The 26,703-nt window shown below is 31.2% G+C and overlaps 1 protein-coding gene across 1 annotated transcript in view; it reads right to left on the bottom strand.

The window, feature by feature from the left end:
- The window catches only part of PAPLA1 (Phosphatidic Acid Phospholipase A1), a 51,527-nt gene extending 33,368 nt beyond the window's left edge, over positions 1-18,159 (bottom strand). The window contains exons 1-4 of the mRNA XM_067279756.1: positions 17,972-18,159; positions 9,040-9,411; positions 3,263-3,637; positions 326-510 (exon numbers count right to left, since the gene is read on the bottom strand). Coding sequence (XP_067135857.1) covers positions 326-510; positions 3,263-3,637; positions 9,040-9,411; positions 17,972-18,116 — 1,077 coding nt within the window. The 5' untranslated portion in view covers positions 18,117-18,159. The remainder of the gene's footprint in view (positions 1-325; positions 511-3,262; positions 3,638-9,039; positions 9,412-17,971) is intronic.
- Between the last annotated feature and the right edge of the window lie 8,544 nt (positions 18,160-26,703).

Below are 26,703 nucleotides of genomic sequence, written 5' to 3'. Positions count from 1 at the left end.
TGCTATTTAGTAATAACATCTTAAAAATTAAATTCTTCAGATAATGTCTTTCCTTAAGATTTATAAAATCTTAAGAAAATTATCTGAAAAATTACTTATAAATTTACTAATCTTATAAAGATCTCATAGAGATGTTACAAATCTTAGATTTATTAATTTCAAAAGAACTGACCAGTATTTTTCTGTGTATATAATTATGCGAAAGGTAAATTGTCTTTTTGTTCTATTGTTCTCTTGTTATTAGAAAATTATTATTATTAACATGCTATATAATAATGATATCTTAAAACTAAATTTTTCAGATTTCTTTCTACTTTCAACTTACTTCTAGCTTGTTTGAGAAATCTTCTTCATAAGGCACAAATCTATTTTGACCTTCAGTTCTATAAAACCATGTGCACCTCCTTACTATTGTTGGAGATTCATTCCAATAAACTGCCTTTCTAAGCCGTTCACCAATAAAAACATCATATCTTCCTCCATCTGTAGCAACAACTGCATTATTTGGATCTAAAAATAAAACAATTTTCCAAGTTTTTCATTCGTTTATCTCATTTTATTGCATCTTACACACTAGTAAAATTACTATTAAAAATTAATTTTATTTATATATAATTTACAAAATAAACTGAACATCAAAACTAATTCTAGTTAATTAGAAATAAAGACAGACTGAATAATAGAAGTAGGCTACTTTTTAGTATGTTAGAAATAAATTCATAAAATCCAGTACTAACCCATTTAACACTTTTGGGATAAATATCATTTAGTTTGTGATAACTTTAATGATTAAACAATAATTTTTAGACATTTCAAGGATCTCTAAATACTTGAAAATTAATTTTGAATTTAAAAATTTAAATATATATTAGCATAATAATTCTTTATTTAAGTTACTGTTTTATTTTTTTTCTAGATAATAAATCTTTCATAATTTTTTTTCTATAGTTTTACTTATTTTTTAAATCATTAGTTATTGAATTTGAGTTTTTAGACTTTAAAATGCATAAATGCAATCTTAAAGTTTAAACATATAGTATTTAATGATTTAAAGACAGAGTTCACTCAAACAGAGACCACTATTTTTAATTGTATGTTTAAGACAATACAATTCCGGAGACTGACCTTTCTTTTGAGGCTACTAGCCGCCAAAACCGCTAAAATGTCAATCGTCAGAATTGTATTGTCTTAAACATGGAATTAAAAATGGTGGTCTCTGTTTGAGTGAACTCTATCTTCAAATCATTAAATATGAAAAGAACCATCAGACAAAACAAAATTATAATTTAAACATACAGTATATCAATTTTAAAAATATAATAACTCAGATTTTTTTATTAAATTACGTCTTTTTAATGCAATGCTTTATTAGAAATTAAACTTGAAGCTGTCACACATTTATATATTACAAGAATAAATATTTCAAAAGTTAGAGAAATGAAATATTATAAAGTTTAATAGATTACATTCAATATCTGTAGATTTATTTATTTATTATTGAAAAAATATCATAGAATATCATATCAAATGCATAACTTCAATTATATTCTTGAGTATTATTTTCAGATATTGTTTATATTAACTGGATTTGTATAAACAAGTTAAATTATAGATAAATAAAAGTATTATTAACAAACAAAATTAAATCAATTATAAATCAAAAAAGGAATTTTTATCATCTCAAAAGCCAAATAAATTTATGAGGGATGCAGAAAATACTGTAAACTCAATGTTTCTCATAATTAGTTCATCAAGGACTGCTGACAAACAAATTATTATACAGCATAACAGGAAGGACTCAGCAGGAAAAAATTGCTAAACTTACTTGTTCACTCTAAATCGTTACAGTAAAACTTATCTAAAACCAATTCTCTACTAAACAAAAACCTGCCTAAAAAAGCTGGCAGGGGCTCTTGCTCAAATTTCCTGGTACTGTAGGTTAAGGCAGTTAAAGGAACAATTAGAAAGCCCAATAATTTTCAATTATTCTATGGTATAAAATTCAAAAAACAACAAAGCTTAAAAAGGAGTAATTTCATTGAACTATGATAAAAATCTCTATCTCAAAAAATATTTAAGTTTAAAAAACAATAGACACATTAACTCAAAGTTAAAATTGCACATAGTACCATCTATTATGAGATTTTTATTAAAAAAGAATTTTTATATTATTAAGTATTATAAAATAGCAAAAGGCTTAATTTTGATGATAAAGAAGAGTTTTTAAAAATATTGTAAATGCCAGTACAGTAAAATTTATTATATCTGACTCCACTTGAGATATGATACATGATGCCCTTCTATCTCTCCATCCATAATCACCAAAATTTAATAGTATGAATGCCCTGTACATAAAAATAATCCTGTCTACTTTAAAAATTTTTGGTTCATCCAGTCCTGAACTATAATGCAAAATAGACAATCCCCCTCACACAATTTTGTAAGTTTTTTACTTTACATTTTTGGGTATGAAGAGTATCAAAATATCAAGAGTGAAAAAACCAGAAAGGTCAAAAATTTGACCAATTACCATACTTTTCCGATGTTATATACTATAACAGCTAGGAAAGTAATAGAAAATAAATCTCAGAATAAATGATTTTCTACATGAAATACTATTATAAGTTGAAAAAACTGTCTAATGCAGAAACAGGAGACTTTTTGGGTATGAATTATATAGCAACCTAAGTAAGATAGAATTTTTCAGCATAACAACAGCTAAATTCTAAAATTCATAAAATAAAATACATTCCAGAACATTGGTTATTTTGTGCAGATTTTTCCCATGTGTGTTTTTTCCACTTATGTATTTCAAATAAATGCTCTATGTGAAATACATGTTTTGTTTCAACATATCTTTGAAAGATAAAACACTTTCATTGGAAAAGAAGCGATTCTAAATGTGAATTATAAGATTTTTTCCAACCTTTCTGTTTTTCTCCATTAATAAAAACAACCTTCCATAAAACAAATCTGCCAAAGTGAAAAAATTCTGTTTAGTATCATCACATTCTATTTTAAATAGGTTTTACTATAATACTGTAACAGTTACAGAACATTTTATTATATTATTGACAACAAAACTAAATTATTGATTAAAAGCCACTAACAAAAAAATTTCAATAACTGAAGCAATGTTTTAGTATGAACTTTTTGTTGTACAATATAGTAATTGGTTTAGTTTATTTTTAACATAATATGTAAAACATTTAGAATACTTAATTTTTAAGTGATTTTTGCATACTTAAAAGTTTTATTTTACCTAGCTTATGAGCTTCTTCAAGACTCACAGAGTCAAGCATACTAAAAGGTAACCAAATCTCTCTCTTTTCAATTACTCTCATGTAAAACCAATGTGGTTGAATTGGTTTGTAATTCTGATAAAATATATTTCCTGGCTGGTTTAGTTCAAATACAGATGAAAATTGGTGAGCTGATGATGATGTTGAAATTGGTATTTCCTGACCTGTTGCAAAATTTGAAGGAGATGGTTGAAAAGATGGCGGAGACATTTGAATAGGTTGTGAATTCTCATGTGGTATAGGTGGTTGAAATATAGTTTGCTGTGGAGGAGCATTGAAATTAGGAGGTGGAGCATAAACAGCAGGTCCCTTCCGTCTAAAATCTTGCAGTGGTCCTGAAATAAATATTTTAAAAGTTTACAAATTTTAAAATTTTAATTAGTATTAATAACTGAATATTAATTTATCTAATAAATCTAGAGACATTCTTTCAAATACATAAAGAATTGTGTGACAAAATCATCCAGAAGAAATTTGTTATTTTGTTTAAAAAATAAATCGTACATATCAGAAACCTGCTTTTATGAAATCTAAATTGTTAAACTGTTATAAAAAAATTTATTTTTATAAAAGAAAGATGCCAATTTGTATGGATTACAATTTTCTGATATCTTGATAAAATAAAACTCAATAAAGCTGTAAAATCTAGATTACAATATTTATGAACAGATATGCAACATTTTATCCAGTAGGTATAGAAATACAAGAAAAATACTCCTAAAGCTATGAATATTGATTATCTATATAAATAATGCCTAAGATATCATCCATCGGCATTAACATAAACTGCAACACAAACTAGTTTATTAATTAAAAGTTTAAATTAAACTCAGAAGTTATTGAAAAATAATGTATATCTTATGGTTTAAATACATTGTATTATATAAAAAATATTTTATTTAAATCTGGAACTTAATTAAAATTTGGAATGTTAACAATGAGTCAATCTATAATCAAATATTTAAATTTTTTAAAATAAATTAAATTTTTATGTTGAAAGAGAAGTAGAACAAAATTATGCATATATGTTTTAACTGTAATTTTCTCCTTAAAAATTTCATTAAAGTTTTTAATAGTATAAACTTATAAAGTAAAATATAAAAAAATTTAAATTCACATCTACAGAGTTTAGCAGAAAGCTAAATATAATCATTGATCAGATAACACTGGAATATCATAGCTTATGTCTCTTGTTTCCATTGATCATCATCACTGGTTGCTTTAAATCCTTTAATTCTTACTTAGATTTAGAATACTCTATCTTAAGTTAATTATTACTATTATTTTTTAAATAAGCAAGAGAATAATTAAAATCTGTTTTTAACTAAGCCTTGTACTAAAAATACAGTACAGTTCCGCTAATCCGAACGTCCGCCTATCTGAACATGTTTCAGTAGAGAGGAAATTTTTTAGCTCGCAAAATATATGTTTTTTTTTGTATTTTCCAGTTGAATTTAAATGGTATTAACGGTACAAAAAGAATTTAAAATTCCATAACGAAAAAAAATTGTATTTTATTGTAGTACTGTATTAATACTATACAAAATAAATCAGTGTTTGACATGTCCTATTAAAATAGCAGATCTATACTGTACTTATACACAAAAACAGAAACAAAAGTCATTGATGGTGTTGGATCTATATAAACCAGACCTGTTTTACTGCTTGCTTCTGCATTATTTCAATTATTCGGCTAATCAGCACTTGGTCCCAATTAGTTTGGATTAGCAGGATTCTAGTGTAGTTTAAAAAAATTTGAAACCATAACATTTTCCTCTCTTTTTTGGAAATTATCTCAAATACCATAATGAATTACTGAAAATTTTTTTTTAGCTTATAAGTATTGAATTAATCACAGATTTTAAGTGCTAAGATTTAAAAGTTTTATTTGGAAGAACAAAAGTATATATTAAATATTTGTTAAAAGTCTACTATATTATTTTAAAATATATATAATAAATTTCTTTAACCAAACTAGCATGCATTTTAATTATATGAAAAAATTGCATAACAAACTATCAAATTTACAACACAATTTTTGTAATTTATTCTTGCAAATCTACTTTTCATATGTGTAATGCAAATACATTATTTTGATTATTATTTATTTTAAAATTGTTTAACTGAATTTCTATAAGTATTTTCTCTCTCATAAAAATTCAGGTCAAGAAAGATTTAGCAATTCTCTCTCTCTCTCTCTCTCTAGAGTTTTCAAGTGGCTCTCTTCATTTTGAATTAGCAGTTCGTCTTATAAGAACAGCGAATTCATTTTGTAATGACAGGAAAAACATTACTTTGTCAAAGGAAAAATCTTTTTGTGTGTTAAAATCTTCAAGATTAAATAAAATAAGAATAATGTCACAAAAATTGAAAATAGACATTTGAAAATGTACTGAGATTTAAACTCTATTTCAATTAAAGAAGATATTTTTAAAAATAAAATTACTTTTAATATGAGATAGTATAAAACAGTATTTTGTTTTAATGTTTGAGTTCTGTATATTCATTAACCTTTTGTATTTTTGACATTTATGAAATTTAGTAGGTTCTCTCTCAATATTCTATTTCAAATTATTTTATAATTACATCTACAAGAACTGCCAATGAAAATGAAATAGGAAAAAACCCTCCTTTTAAACTGCTTAACAGTAAGCATAATGCTTTCAATGGCCACTGGAGATGTCAGATATATGGTGATGCAGGTTTTGTAAAGATTTTTTTTATTCTACAATTTCTGCAGAATATACACTTGTGAGAATTACATGTAAAACAATATATTAATATTAATCAATATATTAATACATAATCAATCATTAGCGAGGTTGAGGCTGAAGTTTTCAATGCAAAAACGTATACATTGGACATTCAGTGCTGCTTTCATGTAAGCCTAGAAGTTTGACAATGGTGTTTGGAAAGTCAGTGGAATCATGCTCGACATTCCAAATGCCATTATCAAACTTCTAGGATTACAGGAAAGTGGCGCTGAACATCCAACGTACATGCTTTTGCATTGAAAACTTCGGCCTCAACCTTGCTATTTAGCTTTTGTTTTACTTGTACAGTTAACACTTTCTTTTTTAGTTTCTTTAGCATTTTAACTACAGCTTAGAATTAGATTATGTAGATTATGACAATTATTTACAAATTTTAATTTAAAAAATTAATTTTAAGCAAAATAAAGACTTGTTTAATGCATTTACATTTTTGCAAAATTAGATAATTTTAAGCCAAGTGATTCCGTAATTAATCAGGCTATTAATATGCTATATTTAATAATTATAAACTAAGTAATTTGACACTAGAGGTAGACATTAGGTACCATCTCTAATGTAAATTAATAATTATAATACAGTGGATCCCCGACATAACGTGCATGTCGGGTGGGAAACAATACTCGCATTATACCAAGCAGCGCAGTGGTGACACAATAAATTTACTCAGAACGATTTGAGCTATATACTGAAACATCCCATCAACTACACACATATTATGTATTTTAATAAAATACCAATTTATTTATTATTTTATTAAAATTCACATAACGTAGTTATACACCTTAATAAGTACATACTGTATATGTGTTATTTTATTTACGTACATAAGGTAAGCTTGAAAATACAGTACTGTATGTAAAAACAAACACTATCTATCACTTGACTAAAATCTATGTATTCGACATCATTTTAATTACAAAACATCTCTTAAAAAAGTGAGTAATTTTTGTTTGTTTGCTTTTTGATAACTTCTGTATCATTTCCCTTTTGAAAAATGCTAATTGCAACAATCTGTCACTGTTAATATTTTCTTGTGATTCAGCCCATTTTATAACAGTTTCCATGTTTGTTATTGCTACTTTGGTTGTTGGTGGTATATCAGCTATCCCAACAGCACTTTCTTCATCATCATCTGTTTCTTCTTGACAATCTTCATCACCGCAAATGGATTCGATAATCATTTCATCAGTCATATTCTGACAAATATCTTCTCTAGCATCCACATCTAACCAATCAGTCAAAGAATCATTAGTTATTTCTGGCTCATTCAATATTATATGAGAAATTTCAGCCTCAGCAAAGATATTATCTGAAGCTGAATCTGAATGTGTTGTGGTTTGGTCAAGATCAACTTGATTATCAGATTCATTTAATTTTTTCCAACAGTTTCTAATTGTCTCTGATGTGATTGCCTGCCAGGCAAGTCCAATACTGTAGGATACATCTTTGAGATCCATTTTTTTTTTTTTTAAATATGTTGACGTTAATGTCTGATGCTAATAATGACTTCTTCATTTTTCTTTGGTAACTTGTTTTGAGAGCACTAATGATCTAAGCACCTTGATCTAAGTGTTGTATAAGAGCAGCAGTATTTTTTGGAAGATACATTACTTTTATTTTACCATCGTCAGACAGAAAGTTATCAGCCGGTGGATGAGCTGGGCAATTATCTAAGAGAAGCAAAGCTTTTGGATCTTGACTCAATCCTCTCAGAAATTTTCGCATTGAGGGAACAAAGGAATTGTGAAACCAGTCATGAAATATGTTAGAAGCCAGCCAAGCGTTTATGCTGTTTTTATAAACAACTGGCAGAGATTTTACATTGATTGACTTGAAACATTGTGGGTTTTGACTTTTACCTATAATGAGTGGCAGCAACTTGTGATTACCAGCTTTATTTACACAAAATAAAGCAGTTATCCTTTCCTTGCTTAGTTTTAATCCTGCCTTTTGTGAGTTACTTTTTAGATCTAAGGTTTTACTTGGCAACATTCTGTAATATAATGCAGTCTCATCACAGTTATAAACTTGTGCATCAGTATACCCTTCTTTCTTAATGGAAATTGTGAATTGTTTGGAAAATTCTGCAGCACCTTCAATGTCACTAGTCTTTGCTTCACCAAAAATGGAAATTTGGAAAATGCAATGTCGTTTTTGCCAACGCCACGACCAACCAACAGAAGCCTTAAAATCTCCTTCTGCTTTTAAGCTTACATGGAATTTTTCAGCCTGCAACTTTAAAGCAGTTCCAGATACGGGACTATCTTCACTTCTTTTTTGCGCAAGCCATGCATAGAGGCAATCATCAACAGTTTGATTTTTTCCAAGTCTTGTCTTTTTTTGAGTAAGCCCAGTATCTTGGTCAAGCTTATCAACAAATGATTTCAGTTTTGTCTCCTCTGTCATCCAATCCCTTACAGTTTCTTCAGGTATGCCGTATTCTCTTCTTATGTCTGCTTTCGAAACTCCACTCTTTACTTTAGCAATAATGTTAAGCTTTTCTTTTACTCATCATGCATACAATAATTAAACACTATTCAAAATACATGCAGGAACTGAATACATACACAATTACTCAATACGCAGTAACAATAAAATGCGCTACTCACTAACGCCGCATGGACCTGTATAAATGTGTTTGAGCTTATCGTGTCACAAACATCGCCCGTGCTATAACCAAGTGCGTGGTATAGCGAGCAGCACTATAACGAGGGTCCACTGTAATTTAATAATTTATTAAATAATTTAGAATGTCTTGGAAGAAAAAAGATGGTGCCTTAACGTCTACCCCTGTACCAAATTATTTAATTTCTAATTATTAAATATAGCATATTAATAGCTCAATTAATTACAGTGATCATTTGGCTTAGTATCAATACATTGGGTTTCAGGAAGTTGATATTTACACATAATTTTAATTAAAAATTTTTACATTTGTTCTCTAGAACTTCATTTAAACTTACCTCCTACTGGTGGTCCTGTTGGTGGTGAACTGGGAATATTATCAAAAGAAATGGAGGAAGGTATAGATGGCTGAGTTGCCTGAACAGGTATGTTAGAAAAATATGTACTAGTTGCAGCATACTGAACTTCTGTAGTAGAAACAACAGGTGGAGGCATATTATAATCAGGTGGTGGTTGATTTGCAGAATTTAAAGGAAAATTCATTTGAGCACTTGGAGCATTTGGAAATAAAGGTGGTTCAACAATATAAGATTCCTTTTGTTGAGGGGAATTTAATGTTGGCTGTTGAAGAGATATATCTGATTTTGATGAAGTAATAGAAGAGGTGGTATTATAACTCTGATTAACAAAACTATCTATTTCAGCACCATCTGAAAATATATTTTGTAATATTCAATTAAAAATGAATTATTTTCTTAATTTTAAAAAATAATTTATTAATGTGTATTACATACCATTTCAGAAATTAATAATATAATTTAATAAATAAGTGTGTCAACTGTCATTTTATTTAGCTAAATACCAAATCTGATGTTAGTTCTTTTTCTTTTCACAGAGTATAAATAAACAAAGCATTTTTATGTTTTATTTATTTATACTCTCTCAAAGAAAAGGCAAGTGATAAAGACATAATTCTACTATTATGTCAGCTGAATGTTAAACATAATTTTATGTAAATATGTTTAGTTTTGAATTGGATAGAGTTAGATAACTAAATAAATAGGACTTAACAATTGGAGGGCTTATCACACCAAGGCCGACAGAAAGAAGGACTAGATCTTTAATAAAAAGTTAGTCTTTAACAATCATATTCAAATTTAGGTAAGTATGCATTTCGGGTACAGGACCCCTCATCAGCTTACAAACACATGGCACAAACATAATAATTATAACACCAAGAATTTGTATTGGTTAACTATTGGTGTTATAATTATTATGTTTGTGCCATATGTTTGTAAGCTGATGAGGGGTCCTGTACCCGAAATGCATACTTACCTAAATTTGAATATGATTATTAAAGACTAACTTTTTTATTAAAGATCTAGTCCTTCTTTCTGTCGGCCTTGGTGTGATAAGCCCTCCAATTGTTAAGTCCTATTTATTTAGGTTATCTAACTCTATCCAATTTATAGTCGTGGGCTAAAAGCATTGTTTATTATTATGTTTAGTTTTGTTAATTGTTATATAAATTAATTAACATATACAGTGGAACCTCACTTAACAAGCATAATTCATTCCAGAATCTTACTCGTAATGCAAAACACTTGTTAAGCAAAACAATTTTTCCCATATAAATTAATGTAAAATACAATAATGCATTCCATGCCAAAAAAAAATACTCAAATATTTTACATATAACGGTTATTCAAAGAAAATTATACAATATACATTGTTAAAGAGCATGAATTATCATCTTTTCTTCCAGCACGGAATGAACCAACCTGGAGTGCAAATTCAATTTGCAGAAAACAAAAAACATCAAAATAATTAGTTTTTTCTCTAGTGACACCATGTTTTATATTTTCTTTCTTGCACAGACACAATTTGGTGACGAACTTAAACACTAGGCAAATTTTTCATCTTTTATTCAGTTAGCTAACTGAATAAAAGATGAAAAATTTGCTGCGTTTAAGTTCGTCACTACATTGTGTCTGTGCAAGAAACAAGATAATTAGTTTATTATTTATGATACAGTACATACAGTACCTAATTCTTCTTTACTAGAAAGCTGTCTAGAGACATTTGTTTTTGCCAATGCTTCAAAATTTGGTGAAAATGCGACATAGCATCATCATTAAATAAATTTGTAGCACACACACAGCCACTGCCTTATTAGGGTGATTCAACCAACCATAGATCAAAAAGATTCAGAAGAAAAAATTCCAAAAAGGTCCAAAAAGCAAAATTTGAATTTTCTTGTATTATAAATACTGTTTTTTTTTTTTTAGTTTATGTATTTCTCTTTCAGGTCATTAAATGAAAACAATCTATAAGCACTGGAAAAAAAAAAATTAATAGTTAGTTAAGTGTGAAGTGTTTGCATCTGTGTTGTACATGTACAGTCATTGTTTCCTAAACAATGAACATTAAGTAATCCAGAGATTAAAGTATACAGCAGCAATTCTCAAACTTCTTAGCTCCGCGACCTCCCAAATAGTAAATATAAATAAAATTAATATTTTGCAACCCCCCTCCCAAAGGAATAACAACAGTAAGCCTTACTATTACTAATTGAATTTTGACTGTAATTATAAATGTAAATTCTTTTAAATATTACATAATCACATTGCTCTAATTTTATACATTAAGAAAATATTGACAGTATAAAAAATGTAATACAACTATTCCTATTATTTTATGTCACTGCATTTATAGTGACAGGTATGAACATGCATGTATGATGTGTACATACATGAGCAATTTACAAGTTCCAACTTGATGTGTACGTGCTCTTTGTAATTTGATCTTCTTCTATAATACTCGCTGTGACAGCATGTTGAACATGCATATGGATACATTTGAACAAGTCATGCTGTCACTAGTTGATTGATATTGTAAACAACATACTAATGTAATAAATACATTACTATTGTTAATGTTTTTGTTATTGAAAAAAGTTTGGTGTGCTTATAATTTTGAAACAGACTGTATTGCTGTTTGATTCAATAACAAATGTTATCATGTAATGTGAAAGGAAATTATTTATATAAGTTCAACATAATTATTGTGAACAGTATAGTAGTTAAACTTGTTTAAAGTAACAATTATTTATGAATGGGTTTAACTTTCCTAGTATAAATGTAGTATAAGAATGCTTGTCTAGAAATTCAATTATTATTACATTGTACTAATAAATTGTATCCTACTTTGTCAATAGTAGTGTTGAATGCTAAGTTGGACTAACAAAGAAATACAATTAAATGACAATAAGTTTATTTTTGTTTATATTAGAATAGAAGTTTACATTAAATGTTATAAGTTATTTGAAACATTGTCTGATTCTTTTCAAAATGAGGAGATATATTTATTAGGTGACTTTAATGATAGAATTGGAACTTTGAAAATGAAATGGAGTGGGGAGATAGTGTTTTCCCCTTGTTGGATTATAATGTTTACCAGAATTCAGAAGACAAATGTTTCAACAAGATTGGATTGAAATTAGTAGAATTATGCCAAGCAAAAGGTCTGATGATTGTGAATGGTCGAGTTAAGGAAGATGTACAGTAGAGACTCGTAAATTGGCACCCCGGTAATCAGAATCGCTGGTAATCGGCACGATTTTCAGTCGGACTGTGTCGTGCTGAATCGAACGTTTTTGATACTAAATTTACTTCTAAAGTATAATTTTCATGTTTTTATATTCTTCAATATATTTATTTTGTTTGTACAAAATGCAGAAATAATTTTTAACGATAAGATAGCCTCGATTATTATTATAAAAATTTTCGTTAGGCTTAAAATCGACAAAAATTCAACACGAAGCGACACGCAACGGAGAAAAATTTGAACATCGAACAGGTTAATATATTTTTTCGTACATAAACCGTAATCGGAACAAATCCCTAATCTGAACAACCCCAGTCCCCAATTGATTCCGATTTTCGGTTCACTACTGTACTTTTATCTCACATTTGAGTAAAAGTGTAATTGAATATTTGTGTATAAACAGTTTGGCAGCTGAGAATTTAAAGCATTTTAGTATAGATGACTGTATTGAATCTGATCATATGATGCTACATCTAGAAATTTCTGCCAAAGGGCTGATAAAAAAAAAAAAAAAAAAAAAGAGCTATGCAAGACAACTGATATAGTTTAATAGTCATTGGAAGAAGGAATGGCAGGAGGTGTTTGTAAGTGAAATACAAGGTATTTGTTGGGACAGGCAATTTGATGATAGAACAAGTGAATTAAATGAACTTACTATCATGGTGTCCAGTATAGTGGAGAAATTTAGAGACAGTGAAAAAAGGATTAAGTGCTTCTCTAGATATAATTCAGGGTGGTTTGGCAATGAGTGTTTGGAACAAAAGGTTAATTTGAAAAATAAGCTGAGGAAATGGCAGAGACTTGGAAAGGACTGGAGATAAGAAGAATATCTGTTACTAAAGCAAAATTTCAGAGCACTTTGTAAAAGTAAAAAACAGGAATATCTGACTAGTTTTAATCAACTCCTTTCAAACTGTAAGTCTAGTCAAATGTTCTGGTAGTGTATCCATAAACTGAAAGGTAGGAGTAAATTCTGCATTTTGGAGGAGATTAAAAGTGATTTGTTTATGCATTTCAAAAGTTTATTGTTCAGTGATAATCTAGTTAATGAAATTGTTTGTTTAAAAACGATATCTGTAAGTTATCTAGATATGGATATTTCTCATGAAGAACTAGGTTCTGATTTGAGAGAGGCAAGGTCAAGTAAAGCAGCTGGCCCAGACAGTATTCCGATGGAACATTGGAAGCTGGCAGACGAGCAACTATGGCAGAAACTGTTGAACATTTTTAACAAAGTTTTGGTAACCAGAATTTACTCTGACAGCTGAAAAATGCCAAGAATTTTTCCCATTTTCAAATCAGGAAATGTAAACAATAAAAGTAACTATAGAGGAATAGCACTGTTGAACACTGTTAGTAAAATTGTCTTAATGATCCTATGTAAAAAGCTGTTGTTATGGGTAGAGAGTGAACAAATCTTGTCAGAAATTCAAGTTGGTTTCCACAAAGCGTATTCTACAGTGGACCATATATTTGTTTTGAGGAATTTGTTAAAAGAAAGGCTTGCAAAAAGTGTATACTTGTTTTGTGGATTTTAGGGCTGCATTTGACTCAGTAAATCATCTGAAATTTTGGAGGAGACTTTCTGATTTAATGTTAAGTTACGAAATAGTAAATCTAATAAGATCAATGTACATGAATACGTGAGCATTTATGTTGGTTAATGGAATTTCTTCAGAATCCTTCTACTGTAACAAAGGAGTTTGGCAAGGATGTCCGTTGAGTCATTACCGTTTTCTTTATATATTGATGGTCTGGTAAACAGATTGAATGAAATTTCAAAATTTAATGGTTTATGGTTAGGAAATAATACTTACATTAAGGTTCTGTTGTACGCAGATGATGTGGCGATTGTGGCTGACAGCTCACTAGAATTGCAGTTGGCAATTGATAGTCTGCTGAGATTTTCAATTGATATGGACTTGCAAATTAATATTAAAAAAACTAAGATAATGATCTTTCAAAATGATATTAAAAGATCAGGCAAACTTAAATGATTTTTAGTTAAAGAAGTAATTGAAATAGTCAAAAAATACAAGTGTCTGGGTATTTGGTTTAAATATAATCTTAATATGAAAGATCACTTCAAGATTACTGCGAGGAAAGCTAAAGGTGCTTTGGCAAAATTATGTAAAATTTTTAATATATCAGAGTTAACTTCGTATTCTCCACATTTCAGGTTATTTGATTCAACAGTTAAATCCGTTATGTCTTATGGCACTCAGGTATGGTATTTGGCCAATGTTAATAACTTTGAGTTAGTTCATAGAGATTTTTTGAAGAAAATGCCTCAGATTTCACGCATCAAACGTTGCTGTTTTATGGGAAACTAGATGGATACCGTTGAAAATCTTTTTTATAAAAGCAGTTCTAAAGTACTATGTAAGAATACTGGAATTACCTAGGACAGGCTACCCAGAATCAGTATGGAAAGAATGTGGATAAAAGTGGACAGTAATTCATGGTGGTTAAATTTCAAACACTGGCTGGAGTGACTGGGATTTGCTGATATGGTTATTGAGAAACAAATTGATAGATGGGAAGAACAAATACCATCCATAGTTTTGAGATGTATAGAATTGAGCTACAAGAGACAACGAATGTGTTGAATAATTCTGGGTTGTTACACTATTATAGTAAGGTAAAGCCTGATTTTGGCATAGCAGACTATGAGATGATAGACTCTCTATTGTAGCAAAAAAATAAATAGCAAGGTTGAGGCTAAATTGTGTTATGTCAAGAAGTGGTTCTTTGGTGTGTATAATTTGTAATCAATAGAGTCCGAGCGCAAGTTACTCGCGCGCCGCCCTGGTGGCAAATATTTACATAACACATAGGAGTTCGCTAAAGAGTGCATATGCGTTATATCTGAGACATTTCGAAAACCGTACCTAGTTCAGTAAATCGCTTATTGTTTTTTAATTTAGCTTTTAGTTTTAGTTTAGCTTACTCGAAATTAAACGCCCTTACACGTGTAAAGATTTTTTAAAAAATTGTTGATTTCGAGACAAATGAGATATTTGTAAAATATTTAGAATTTAAAAGTTCTAAACTTTATTTAAAAGAAAATAGCATATGTTATACACAAATCCAATTAGCTTTATATGTAACAAATATTCAATTTTCTTATTTATTTATCTATAATGATGTACTGTACAAAATGTAATACTTAAAGTGGAAAAAAATGAGACGTTCATTTATTCACTATTAGAGAAGATGCAAATGTTCTACTTTAATTATTATTTACCTGCAATTGTAAATAGTATTAAGTTTCAGTGTTTTCACAATAAAAAAATTTCACTCATTTATAATTGGTGGCTGCAGATTTACTAATACTGCACAAACAAACATTATTTTATCTACATATGGAAGAAGTGAAATGGGTAATCTACAGTTCAATATTTCAAAAATTTTAATTCTACCAATGGTTCTCTCAACGTGAATTCTTACACGAGCAATTTTGTATGTTTCGTCCATTTCATTAGCACTAAACTGATTTTGATTCGGTTTTGAAAAAGAAGGCATAATTAAAATAGAATTTTTATTTTTGACACCCAATTTAATTTGAGGAAACCCTCTACCAGCTATAACAATATCTCCCTCCTCCAGTTTTTGTAAAATATCACAATCATTTGTTATAAACGAATCTGTACTTCTTCCTCAATACCCACTAGAAAGAAAAGTTATGTCCTGATGGGGCAATTCCAATTAAATATTTACAGTATAAGCAGATTTATAGTAGGAATAAAACTGAATTTGATGTTGAACTGATGATGGCTTCTCAGTTTTAATTTCTGTACAATCGATGATTACTCTTGTTTCGGGATAATTTTCTTTAAATGATTGAGGTAATGTAGCCTTAATAGATAATTTTGTTGGCCAAATAATCCAATCTCGTGTTGCAACAAAAATAATTTCTAAAATTTGTAAAAACTATGTTTTAATGGTGGTTCTATGAATTCCAAACAATGCACCTAATGCCGAATAGCACAAACCCAACTTTAACTTCATTAGAAAAATTAGTAATTTATTTTCCCAAGACAATTCATAAATTCTAACAGGACTGTTTGGAAGCGTGTCTAAAAGTAAATTGAAAACATTGAATCCTACTGATATTAGATCTTTTAAAGATTGATCATCGTGAAAATTTGCTACACCACTAAAATGACATGACCTATGATTTTCTCCACATTCTTTTGAAATCGTTTTAATATGGGAAACTTGAGTTTCAGAAACATTGTTACTAGTCATGCAAATAAAAAATTTGTAAGTCTCCAAACCGTTCGTTTGTAACCTCTGTTTGAGTTCCAAAATCACGTTTTTGTTTTTGTTTAGGGTCTAAAAAATTGTTTTCAATTGCTACATCAAAGGTGTCTTCCTGCTTCTTCAAATAAAATATTCCTTCTGTTCATTAGGTGTTTATATCTCTTCATTGACTGTTCGTGTCGACAATTTTCTTCATTGCTTCTTTTTTCGGGATAGATTGTTGGATTATAATTTGGACATCTTGGATCTTCACTTTTTTCCCCATCTATAAAATGCATACTGCATATCTGCGCTGATTTAGAGGGTAGTCCCTGTGATCCGTTTTTACTAAATTTACAAGAATATTTTTATAAAATTATTCGTGTCAATTTTTTAAAAATTAACAATAAATTTTGTATTTCTTCCTTTTGTCTTTTAGCAAAATTTATCCAAATTTGGCACTTCTGTTTAAAGTGTAGACCTGCCAGAAAACAATAAAATGAAACTTTCGGCGTTACATGTTGCGTGTTTGCTAGTGTATTAGAACGTCCAAACACAACAATTTACATTTGATTTACCCATTTTTAATATTATAACTCAAATACAAATTAAAAAACAATAAGCGATTTACTGAACTAGGTACGATTTTCAAAATGTCTCAGATATAACGCATATGCATTCTTTAGCGAACTCCTATATGTTATGTAAATATTTGCCACCAGGGCGGCGCGCAAGTAACTTGCGCTCGGACTCTATTATGTAGCTACAGTGACTAGTGCTATCACATGTTCTGTAAATGTGGAAATAACATGTACAGCAAGTACTGTACATAGGAATGTTGTCTGGTAATTCTTATTCGAACTTTTTGGATCTGTTAAAATTTAACAAGTTGTTAAAGAAATTAATGTTTTGAGCTAAAAGAATTTTTGTTTTATCTTTCCCCTTTGATGATGTATTCATTTATATGTCAAATAAATTTATTTTTTTTATTATTATAAATGCTAGAAACTGCAATCACAATCCAATAATAATAATATTCACTGGATTTCTTTCTTAAAATCTGATTAATACAATTTACATAAGACATCATTTAATGTCAATGTAAATTGTACACAAACTTGCCATTTGCAATTTTAAATTTACATAGCACCCTTTATCGTTTGTTAGAATTGCCAATTTTTGTTTTTGAACTGTGTGAGATACTTCTTACGATTCTGACTCTCAAACATTTAAGCATTATGTAAATGTAATATTTTCTCCTTTTTGTTTATAATTAATAACACAAGATAATAAGGTTATCAATTTTAAAAGTTTTCACTAAAATAAGGCTATTGAAGATATAATTTTTATTAAAATACGGCAATTCGTCTGTATTATCATCGATGGCCTTATTTTAAAGCGAAGACGACGAGTTCATACCTTCTGATAATAATTCTTCTTTCTGGCCAATAGGCATCAATATGGCACTATTATTCATCGGATCCCAAGAAAAACCAGAACGAGGAGGCTGTAATAAAAGAGACGACGCGTGATGTTTACTATCATCCTTATGCTTCGTCGCCATTTTCCGCAATTCTACTGACACGTCGTAGATCTCAGCGCACCAAACGGTCAAATATTTGCTTTTGACACATTTATTAAATAATCTCATAAAATAATATCAAATTATTTATTCGACAGTATTTTTATCAAATTAAAATAATTAATTTTAATATTAAAATAATTTAAATTAAATTTTTAAAATGTATTACTACGGATAAATAATTATGGAAAAATTTCAAAAAAACTAAGGATAAATAATTATGGAAAAATTTCAAAAAAAAAGATAAACAGCAATGGTAAAATTTAATACGGCGTGCCTAATTGAAACTCTTAATATAATTGGCATTAGAATATTGAATTTATTTTAAAATTAAAATAGTGTCCTAAAATCATACAACCTATCCTATACACCTCCTTTAAAATTTATTAATTTTACAATAAAAACTAAGGCTGAAGTACTGTGTATGATTTCGGCTGCGAGTCGCTATTTCAATTATCGAAACACAAAAATTATTTCCTTTAGTTTCCTATGGTTTCCTTTATTTACATGTTTTTGCTGATCTTTACTTGAAAAAGTAAAGATCATCAAAAACATGTAAATAAAGGAAGCTTTTGAAAGTTGTGGCATAATACTGGAAACTGAATTGACAGTAAGACTCAATATGTGAATACAGTGCACATTACACAGACAACAAATACATGAAGTTTTGAATGGAGCAATGTCAATATGTTAATAAATCGAAAAAATAAGCATCGTCACAGAAAAAGACTTTGAGCTTCACTTTGTCCCACAAACTTCCTTCACTGATACTGCTTAATTAAAGATGTTCTAACATTCAGCCAAATTAGTGTAGGTAAACGATTTTAAGACACAAAATAAAGCTAAAAACTCTTTTCTTTGCTGATGCTTATTTTTCCGATTTATTAATAGATTAAAAAATACGCGCATTTAAAAATGGCTGGTCTACACATATACCCTGCGCGCCTAACACAGGTAAACGTCGACGGCATCACTCAGGGAGAAATTTCATTTCTTGTAAGAGACAAAACATGTTATAAATTCTTTGGAAATTCCGTACGAGAGAATTTCTAATCTAAACAATTGCAATTGAATCATCGTTTAGTTAGTTAAACGTTGGCCTGTCATAAAACTGCTTGAACGCAACGAGAAATAAACATTCACCATTGATTAGGCATCCATCGTGATCACAGAATAACATCAAGATGGCCGAGCGGTCTAAGGTCGCCAGACTCAAGCTAGACTCTTCCTGTATATTGCAGGACTGTGCATTCTGGTCCACGATAGTGGGAGTGGGTTCAAATCCCACTCCTAACACGAACTTTCCTGTTTTATGTACGGTTGATTGAAAATGTCTATTTTAGCGTGACATAAGCGCCTGGAAGATATTTTGTATATCTTTTGATTCGAAATTGTACTGATAATTGGGTCAGAAGTATGCAACATATTGAATTCCGTTTTTAGGCCATGGCAAAGATATAGTAAAGTTATTGAAACATTTAGAAGCCTTGAACAGAAACTCTGCTTCGCACACACGTACAGCCAAGCACAGTTTCTGTTCTAAATTCAAAGTAAATAAATTTTCCGAATTCTACTGTCGCTGTCGCCTTCATTTGCACAAACAAAGACAGGGGCAAAGGAGAAAAAAAGGCCCAACCGAGATTTGAACTCGGATCACTGAATTCAGAGTCCAGAGTGCTAACCATCACACCATGGAATCTCACACAAACCCGCGAGTCGCATATCACCTTAATCCACAACTATCAATCTATGTGGCTTTGAAAAAAGAATAAATAAAAAGCCATTATTTATTGATCCTTGTATGAATGTATATATTATTAAATTTATCTCTTAAAAAATTTCCGGAACTTTATAAAATCTTAATAAACGGGATAGAAAGATCAGAAATTGTTTTTATAACAAAATCACATTACAGATAGTGCCACACACGATTTTATTTATTATATCGTAGTTAGAAACCAAAAGATATTTTCTAAATAAAATTTCACAACAGCCAAGAACGTTGCGCAACTCATTGCCAAGTTTCTTGACTATAAAAAGAAAATTTTGAGCATTAGGCCCATCACTTTTCACCATTTCCGTACAAGAACAACTACAATATTTTGATTCCTTGGTGTATAATACGAAATATAAAAATAAAAATAAAAATAAACGAAGTATTTGTTCATACGTACACGATATTTTCTTTGGGGCAGGTAAATTCATAAAATTCGCTTATTTAATATATAAGTCACTTTAATTAACGTTTACGTAACTAAACTATAACACACATATTTCATATAACCAACGTCCCATGACGTCAGGTAACCGCTTTTAAAATGGCGTCGGATAAACGAAATATTACGAAATTTAGCAAAAATTGCGCTGTCTGTCAGTCGGAGAATACTGGACGAACGAGAGGAATGATTTGTTCTAGTTTTGGGGGTGGCGAGGTAAAGAGGACGTTCGATTATAGAAAATCTTGCTTCTAACCCCTTGTAGAGAATGGAAACGGAAGGCGGAGGGCGGAGGCAGTCTCTCGATCCCAATCCGTCGTCATTCGGGGGATAGAAACGTAAAAAATGCAGATCATGAAGAATGTCAAATTTATAAAAATCAGACCATTTTGTGAGAATCTGTGCAAGTTTGAAAATTTGGGATATTCTAATTCGATTATCCGAATTTGTGGAATGGTCAACCGGACTTGATAACGGAATCTGACTCGCACATAATAAGTGAGTACAACTTCAGAAATTTTGGGGTTACTGGCCCAGTAGTTTATGAGATATGAATCACTTCCGGTTAATTTTTGACAAGACATGACTCTCTTCCGGTGGGATATTTTAAAAAAATATTCGGGCAGTTCTTAGAAGATAATAAATATGATTTTTTCTGAAAATTTCATCCATTTATCTTCAATAGTTTTTAAATTATTCACATTCTACTAAATCAACATTCTTCAACATTCACAGTCTCCATAGTAACGGTCATAGTAACCTCTTCTGGAAACTTCTAGAACTTTTACCGGAAGTTTTATTCTTTCTTTTTTTTTTCGTTTGTATTAATAATTTCCTGGGCATATCATATATTTTTAGATTTGTCTCAAGTAGAAAAAGACATTGCTGATAATTTTAAGATAGTAAATTTAATATTTTAGACAAAATTAATTTTTATAGTTTAATATGGATGCAGAAATAAAAATTTTTCATGATACTGCCTATGGCATTGTTCATGAAATTAAGAAATATTCCCAGCATAATCGAAATGCTAAATTTGGAGTTGATTGTCATCTCACATACATATTGACACAGTTTACAAGAGTTATTGAATTAGCCGAAACTACATTAAAGAAAAATAATTTAATTGAACGAGCACTTTCAAAATTTGTTACTAAAGAGGATTTAAATGAATTTAAAGTTACTCAAATTAATGAATCTAAAGAAACTTTATTGGATATACAACACACAGTACATAATCATAAGGAAACCTCTTCCAATGATCCAGCTAGCGTAAAAGTTTCTTGCACTTCAAGCTATAGAGATACCCTTTTAAAGGGAATAAAATCAACCTCAGTTACAAATGACTCACCTGCACCAGAGTATACAGTATTGGTATTTAGCGACAAACAAGGAGCTACGAGTGAGGAAACTAAATCTCATTTAACTAATAATGTACAACCAGATAAATTGGGAATAGGTATATGCCGTATAAGAAAAATAAGAAATGGAGGACTTGCAATTGATTTGAATCATAAGAGTGATGCTAACTATTTTAAGGAGAATGTTGAACAGATACCGGGCTTAATTTCAAAACTACCGAAAAAGAGACTCCCACTAATCAAAATTGCTTCAGTCCCCAAAGATATCAATAAAGAGGACCTCATTGAGGATATTTTTGAACAAAATGGGCACCTTTTAGGATCCGATTTCACAGAACGCACTTTCCCTGAAAATGCTCATATTAGGTTTTCACTTAATGAAAAGAATCAAGATCACATCTCCTGGATTCTTGAGGTAACTCCTATGGTTAGAGAAAAAATGGTAAAAGCGGGAAAGATCCACCTCCTTTGGACGACCTGCCAAGTTTTTGACTTTTTCCCCATTATTCAGTGTTATCGCTGTTTATCTTTTGGACACTTTGCAAAAAACTGTACTTCTACAGATAATGTGTGTAGTCACTGCGGTGAGCTTCATCTATACAAAAACTGTCCCAACATACTTTGTCCACCAAAGTGTACCAATTGTTCACGTGAAAATAAAACTGATACTTGTCACAATACAATGGACAAAACTTGCCCAGTATTTCTTAAGGAAAAAACCAAATTACAACTAAAGACTGACTATGCCATTGTAACAGAGAGAAAATCCGCCTTGTTTACAGGACTATAATATTTTGGATGCATTATTTTGTAATGTTATCCTCTTATTGGTAAGTTGTTAATTACTCTGAAAATAATGAGTCTTAAGAATCTGTTTACTGAGTGCATGTTTCATCAATATGTTAACACTTATTTTCTCTTAGTTGATGTATGCAACTTACCAAGATATGTATATAATTGTATATAGTTAGTTTTTCTCTTCTAAATATTATATCATCTTAAAATTGTTCGTGCTATGTTTGTTATTGTCTGTGCTCTGTGCTCTGTGTTTTTTTTTTTTTTTTTTTTTTTTTTTTTGTCTACATGTCACTATATTTGTAGTTGATGTTATGCTTTATTCTGGTTAAATAATTTACATATCTGTAACTCATATATTTATTGTAACTCTGTTATATTTCATCCGGTTATGTATTACGGCACCGGTTATGTACCTTTGGTATCTTTTTAATTAAATAAACTGAACTGAACTGAATACGTCAATCTCATTCGAATTCGTTAAGCGCTTTCTAATCTCCATAGAAACGGCAACAATTGCCGTTTCTATTGTTGCAACACGATTTTGCGTCACTTTGCACGTTTTTCGCTTGCCGGACGGACGTGTGCGCTCTTTGCTCCTGTTTTCGGTGTGTTTTTTTGCCTTTCTTCAGTGTTTTTTGCTACCCAAAGTGGTTTTAAGAAGATTTTTGGACGCCGACATTACGCCAAGTAAGATTTTAATTAGAATTTAGCTAGCTATAAGATTTTATTTTCGTTTCGTTTAGTCCAACTTTCGGAGACGACATCGGCCGGCTCGGACTTTGCACATTTGCGTTTAAATCGGCCGTCGCTTTTATTTTTCGTTTGAATTCGACTTTTAAACGAGCCACCATATTGGAAAGCGACCGAAGCGCTGAAAACGACGGACGCAAAAAATAAACGAAGTATTTGTTCATTGGTTTATTTTCGTAATTAATTAATTTAGATAATGTTTAATCTATTTACATTTTATAAACACGGTCAAAAAATAAGAATTATTTATAGAAATTCAATTAAAAATTATTTAATACAAATTTTAAATACGAATTCCGTCGTAATTTTAACTAAAATATCCTTTGGTAACATTGATGAACGAAGACCGTATTCTGAAGCATGGGATGTTCCTTCGACAGGTCAAAAATTTCGCCCTTTGACCTCCGACTTCTCCATGCAATTTATGTATTAGTTACAACGCTTTTCAATGGCTTATTTTGCCAGAATTAAATTGTCTGCAAACACATCTAATACTAATACATCTATACAGGCTGGACACAAAGAATTCTTTTCCTTAGGCTCTTTGTCTCTTTCCACAAGGTGGTCTTTGCTGAGTGCAGTCGATCTTCCACACTTACGTAACCCTCTGCCAATGCTTTGTGCCACTTAAACGTTCGTGTCCCGAATGGCGAGTTGGGCTGTGGGCACGTTTCGCTTCTTCGTACGTTTGTCTTGTGTTTTGGACGACTCGTTGGCAATTTCTTTGCACGAAACTCTTTTAAATGCCGTCGTTGCGTTTATGTGACATACACGTTAGGGTAAATTGCTCTATAACGAAACACTTGTTACGACTTGGGCTCGAGTGCCTTTTCCGCATGGCTACGTGCGGCGTGTCTTTAATTTTCCGTCGTACAAATACAAATTACATGTAAGAGAGTTTCTTCGTTTCGGGTCGGTCGTCTCTACTGCAAATACAGTTGAAACGTTCTAGCAATTTCCGCTGGGATCTAACGCGAGCTATCCGAATTCCGATTCGTCGTGAACTTTTCCTGCGTTAAGTATATCCGAATCCCATTAATATATATATATATATTTTTTTTTTTTTTTTCTTTTTTTGCAGAATGAAGGACTGGCGGTTTTGGCGGTGGCTGCGGCCTAAGAAGATGAAGAAGATGAAGAAGTGTGAAGGGCGTTCTCCTTCCGCAATGGATGAAGAGAGGGCCTTTTCCCCCTTTGAGCGGGGAGAGGAACTCTCTTCCATCAATTGCGGAAGGGGTTCTTTCTTCACGGGAACGACTTCAGGAATAGAAGATGTCGACAGCATTCTCTGTTCCGCGTTGAACGGAGAGGAGGCATTTCGCTGTTCGGACTTGTTCCGAAAAGTGAAAATTCTCCATGTTGACGACATCATCTTTGCCGCACTGGGAGGGGAGGAATGTTTCGATCATTCCTCCCTTTTCCAACGAGTGGGATCCTCTCGTTCGGTGTGGGCAAGGATGCAAAGGAAAAAGCGTCGCTTTGCGAGAGATGTGAACGACTTTTTCCTTTGCTATTTCTGAAGTATCATTTAAATTTAAGGTTTTAGTTTCAATTTACTAACGTAGTATAAGAAGGCAAGAGGTTTTTTTAATTTTTTTTCCTCTTGTCGTACTAACATTAAATTTAAGATTTCGGTTTCAATTTACTAACATAGGATAAGAAGGCAAGAGGTTTTTTATTATTTTTTTTCCTCTTGTCGTACTAACATTTAAACTAAAACCTTAAATTTAATTAATTTTTTTTCTATTTAATCTTTACCGGATTAGACACTTTTCACCCGGACTCGACACCTTTTCCCGGACGTGACCCACGGACTTGTCTCCCGAACGTGACACTCGGTCGACGACGAACGGATTTGACTCCCGATTGTGACCACCCGGACGTGACACGTTTCTTCACCGGACGCGACATTCGGCCAACCTTTCTTCCCAGACAGCTGCTATGAGGATTGAGCTTCCGGTTAGGTTAGGTTAGGCTAGGCTAGGCTAGGTCAGGTCCTTCGCTCTTCTCATAACACTGTTCGGGAAGAAAGTCTGTCTGATAAAGGCAATAATCTTCACCTTAGGTAATGAATGAATCAACTTCTCCTTTTCTCACTGTGTTTGTGTTTTGTAGGAACATTTGGAAGGGAGATTCTTCTCCCTTCCCAACTTTACCACGAAGACCAAGAGGACATGTGAATATTTTCCGAAATCCCCGATGGTAAGAACTCTTTCGTTTCATTTTTTAACACATCTTATTCTCGTATCGTAATTTACTGTTTTTCTGTTTATAGACATGTCGAAGACGTTCTTCGATCATACACACACACGGACACAACATCACTGTACACGAAGATAAACACCGTTTAACCTTTACTCGAACTCTCGCACTCACTCACTTACACGTCAAGCGCCACGTTCTGTGTGACACAATGAAACAACCCGAACACTCGCTTCCCACAAATCCAACCCCTGGGTCCTCGTCCCGGGAAGTGGAAACGCCAATTTTAAAGATTAAAAGACTTTAAATTGGCGGCCGAAGGGGCTCTGGTATCACACATCTTGCATGGATTAAATAGAATTTCAGACATTAGCATCAATAATCGTTTCGTGATAAATTTTTCTGTTAAAACTTTGTAAAGTTATTATCCTAAGAAATTATCTGTGCACAAATCTCGCTCGTATTTTAGTATTGCTAACTCTTACCTAAGATCATTAATTAAAGATCTTCGTGCTCATCGTATATTTCATCACACTTGCAATGTGGCAGCTGGTGATTCTTTGTTTTGTTTTGTTTATCGAGAACTCTCTTAACGTTATTCATTTTTGTTTTCTGAAGATCCACAATTTGGGCTGCCGGACTGTCTTGACACACCAGGTACAGATCGCCCCGGGTTCTTCAACAGCCCGAAATCGATCTCAGAGCGGTAGACTGAAGTCTTAATCGCTCAAACATCCGGCCGTCACCTTGTTATACCAGGTGTTGAAAGTATAACAAGTGGCGTCACTTCCATATAAACAGTTTCTTATTGTACGCAGGACACTTGCACATAAATTGTTTTTAGTTGGTCTGTAATGTACTATATCTCTTACACAATACATTATTTCGGCGAGAAATTGAAACCATTTCGCTCACGACCCATTTTAGGATCGTGAGCTTTAAATAGGTTGACCAAATTCGTGTCCCCTCGCACATACACTAACATCTATACATATGGAAATTATCCGGATTTTTTTTTTTTTTTTTTTTTTTGTTGTTGTTGTTTCATTTCTCGACGTTTCAAGGACCCCTGAGCCGAAAAATGTAAAAATCCGAGGGGGGTGATTATGTCGGATACTTTTCCCCTGTTTAAACAGCCGGAAAAATTATATAAAAGGTAACGAATTACGGTAACGAAAGGTAATGAAAACTAATTTTTTTAAAATAAATGACATTAGTTAATCTGGTGAATAGGCGGGACGA

Source organism: Centruroides vittatus, unplaced genomic scaffold (genome assembly GCF_030686945.1).
Source record: "Centruroides vittatus isolate TY-2023 unplaced genomic scaffold, ASM3068694v2 contig_876, whole genome shotgun sequence".
Classification (NCBI taxonomy): Eukaryota; Metazoa; Arthropoda; class Arachnida; order Scorpiones; family Buthidae; genus Centruroides; species Centruroides vittatus.
The sequence above is the reverse complement of the archived record's forward strand: the minus strand, read 5'-3'. Positions and strand labels throughout refer to the sequence as shown.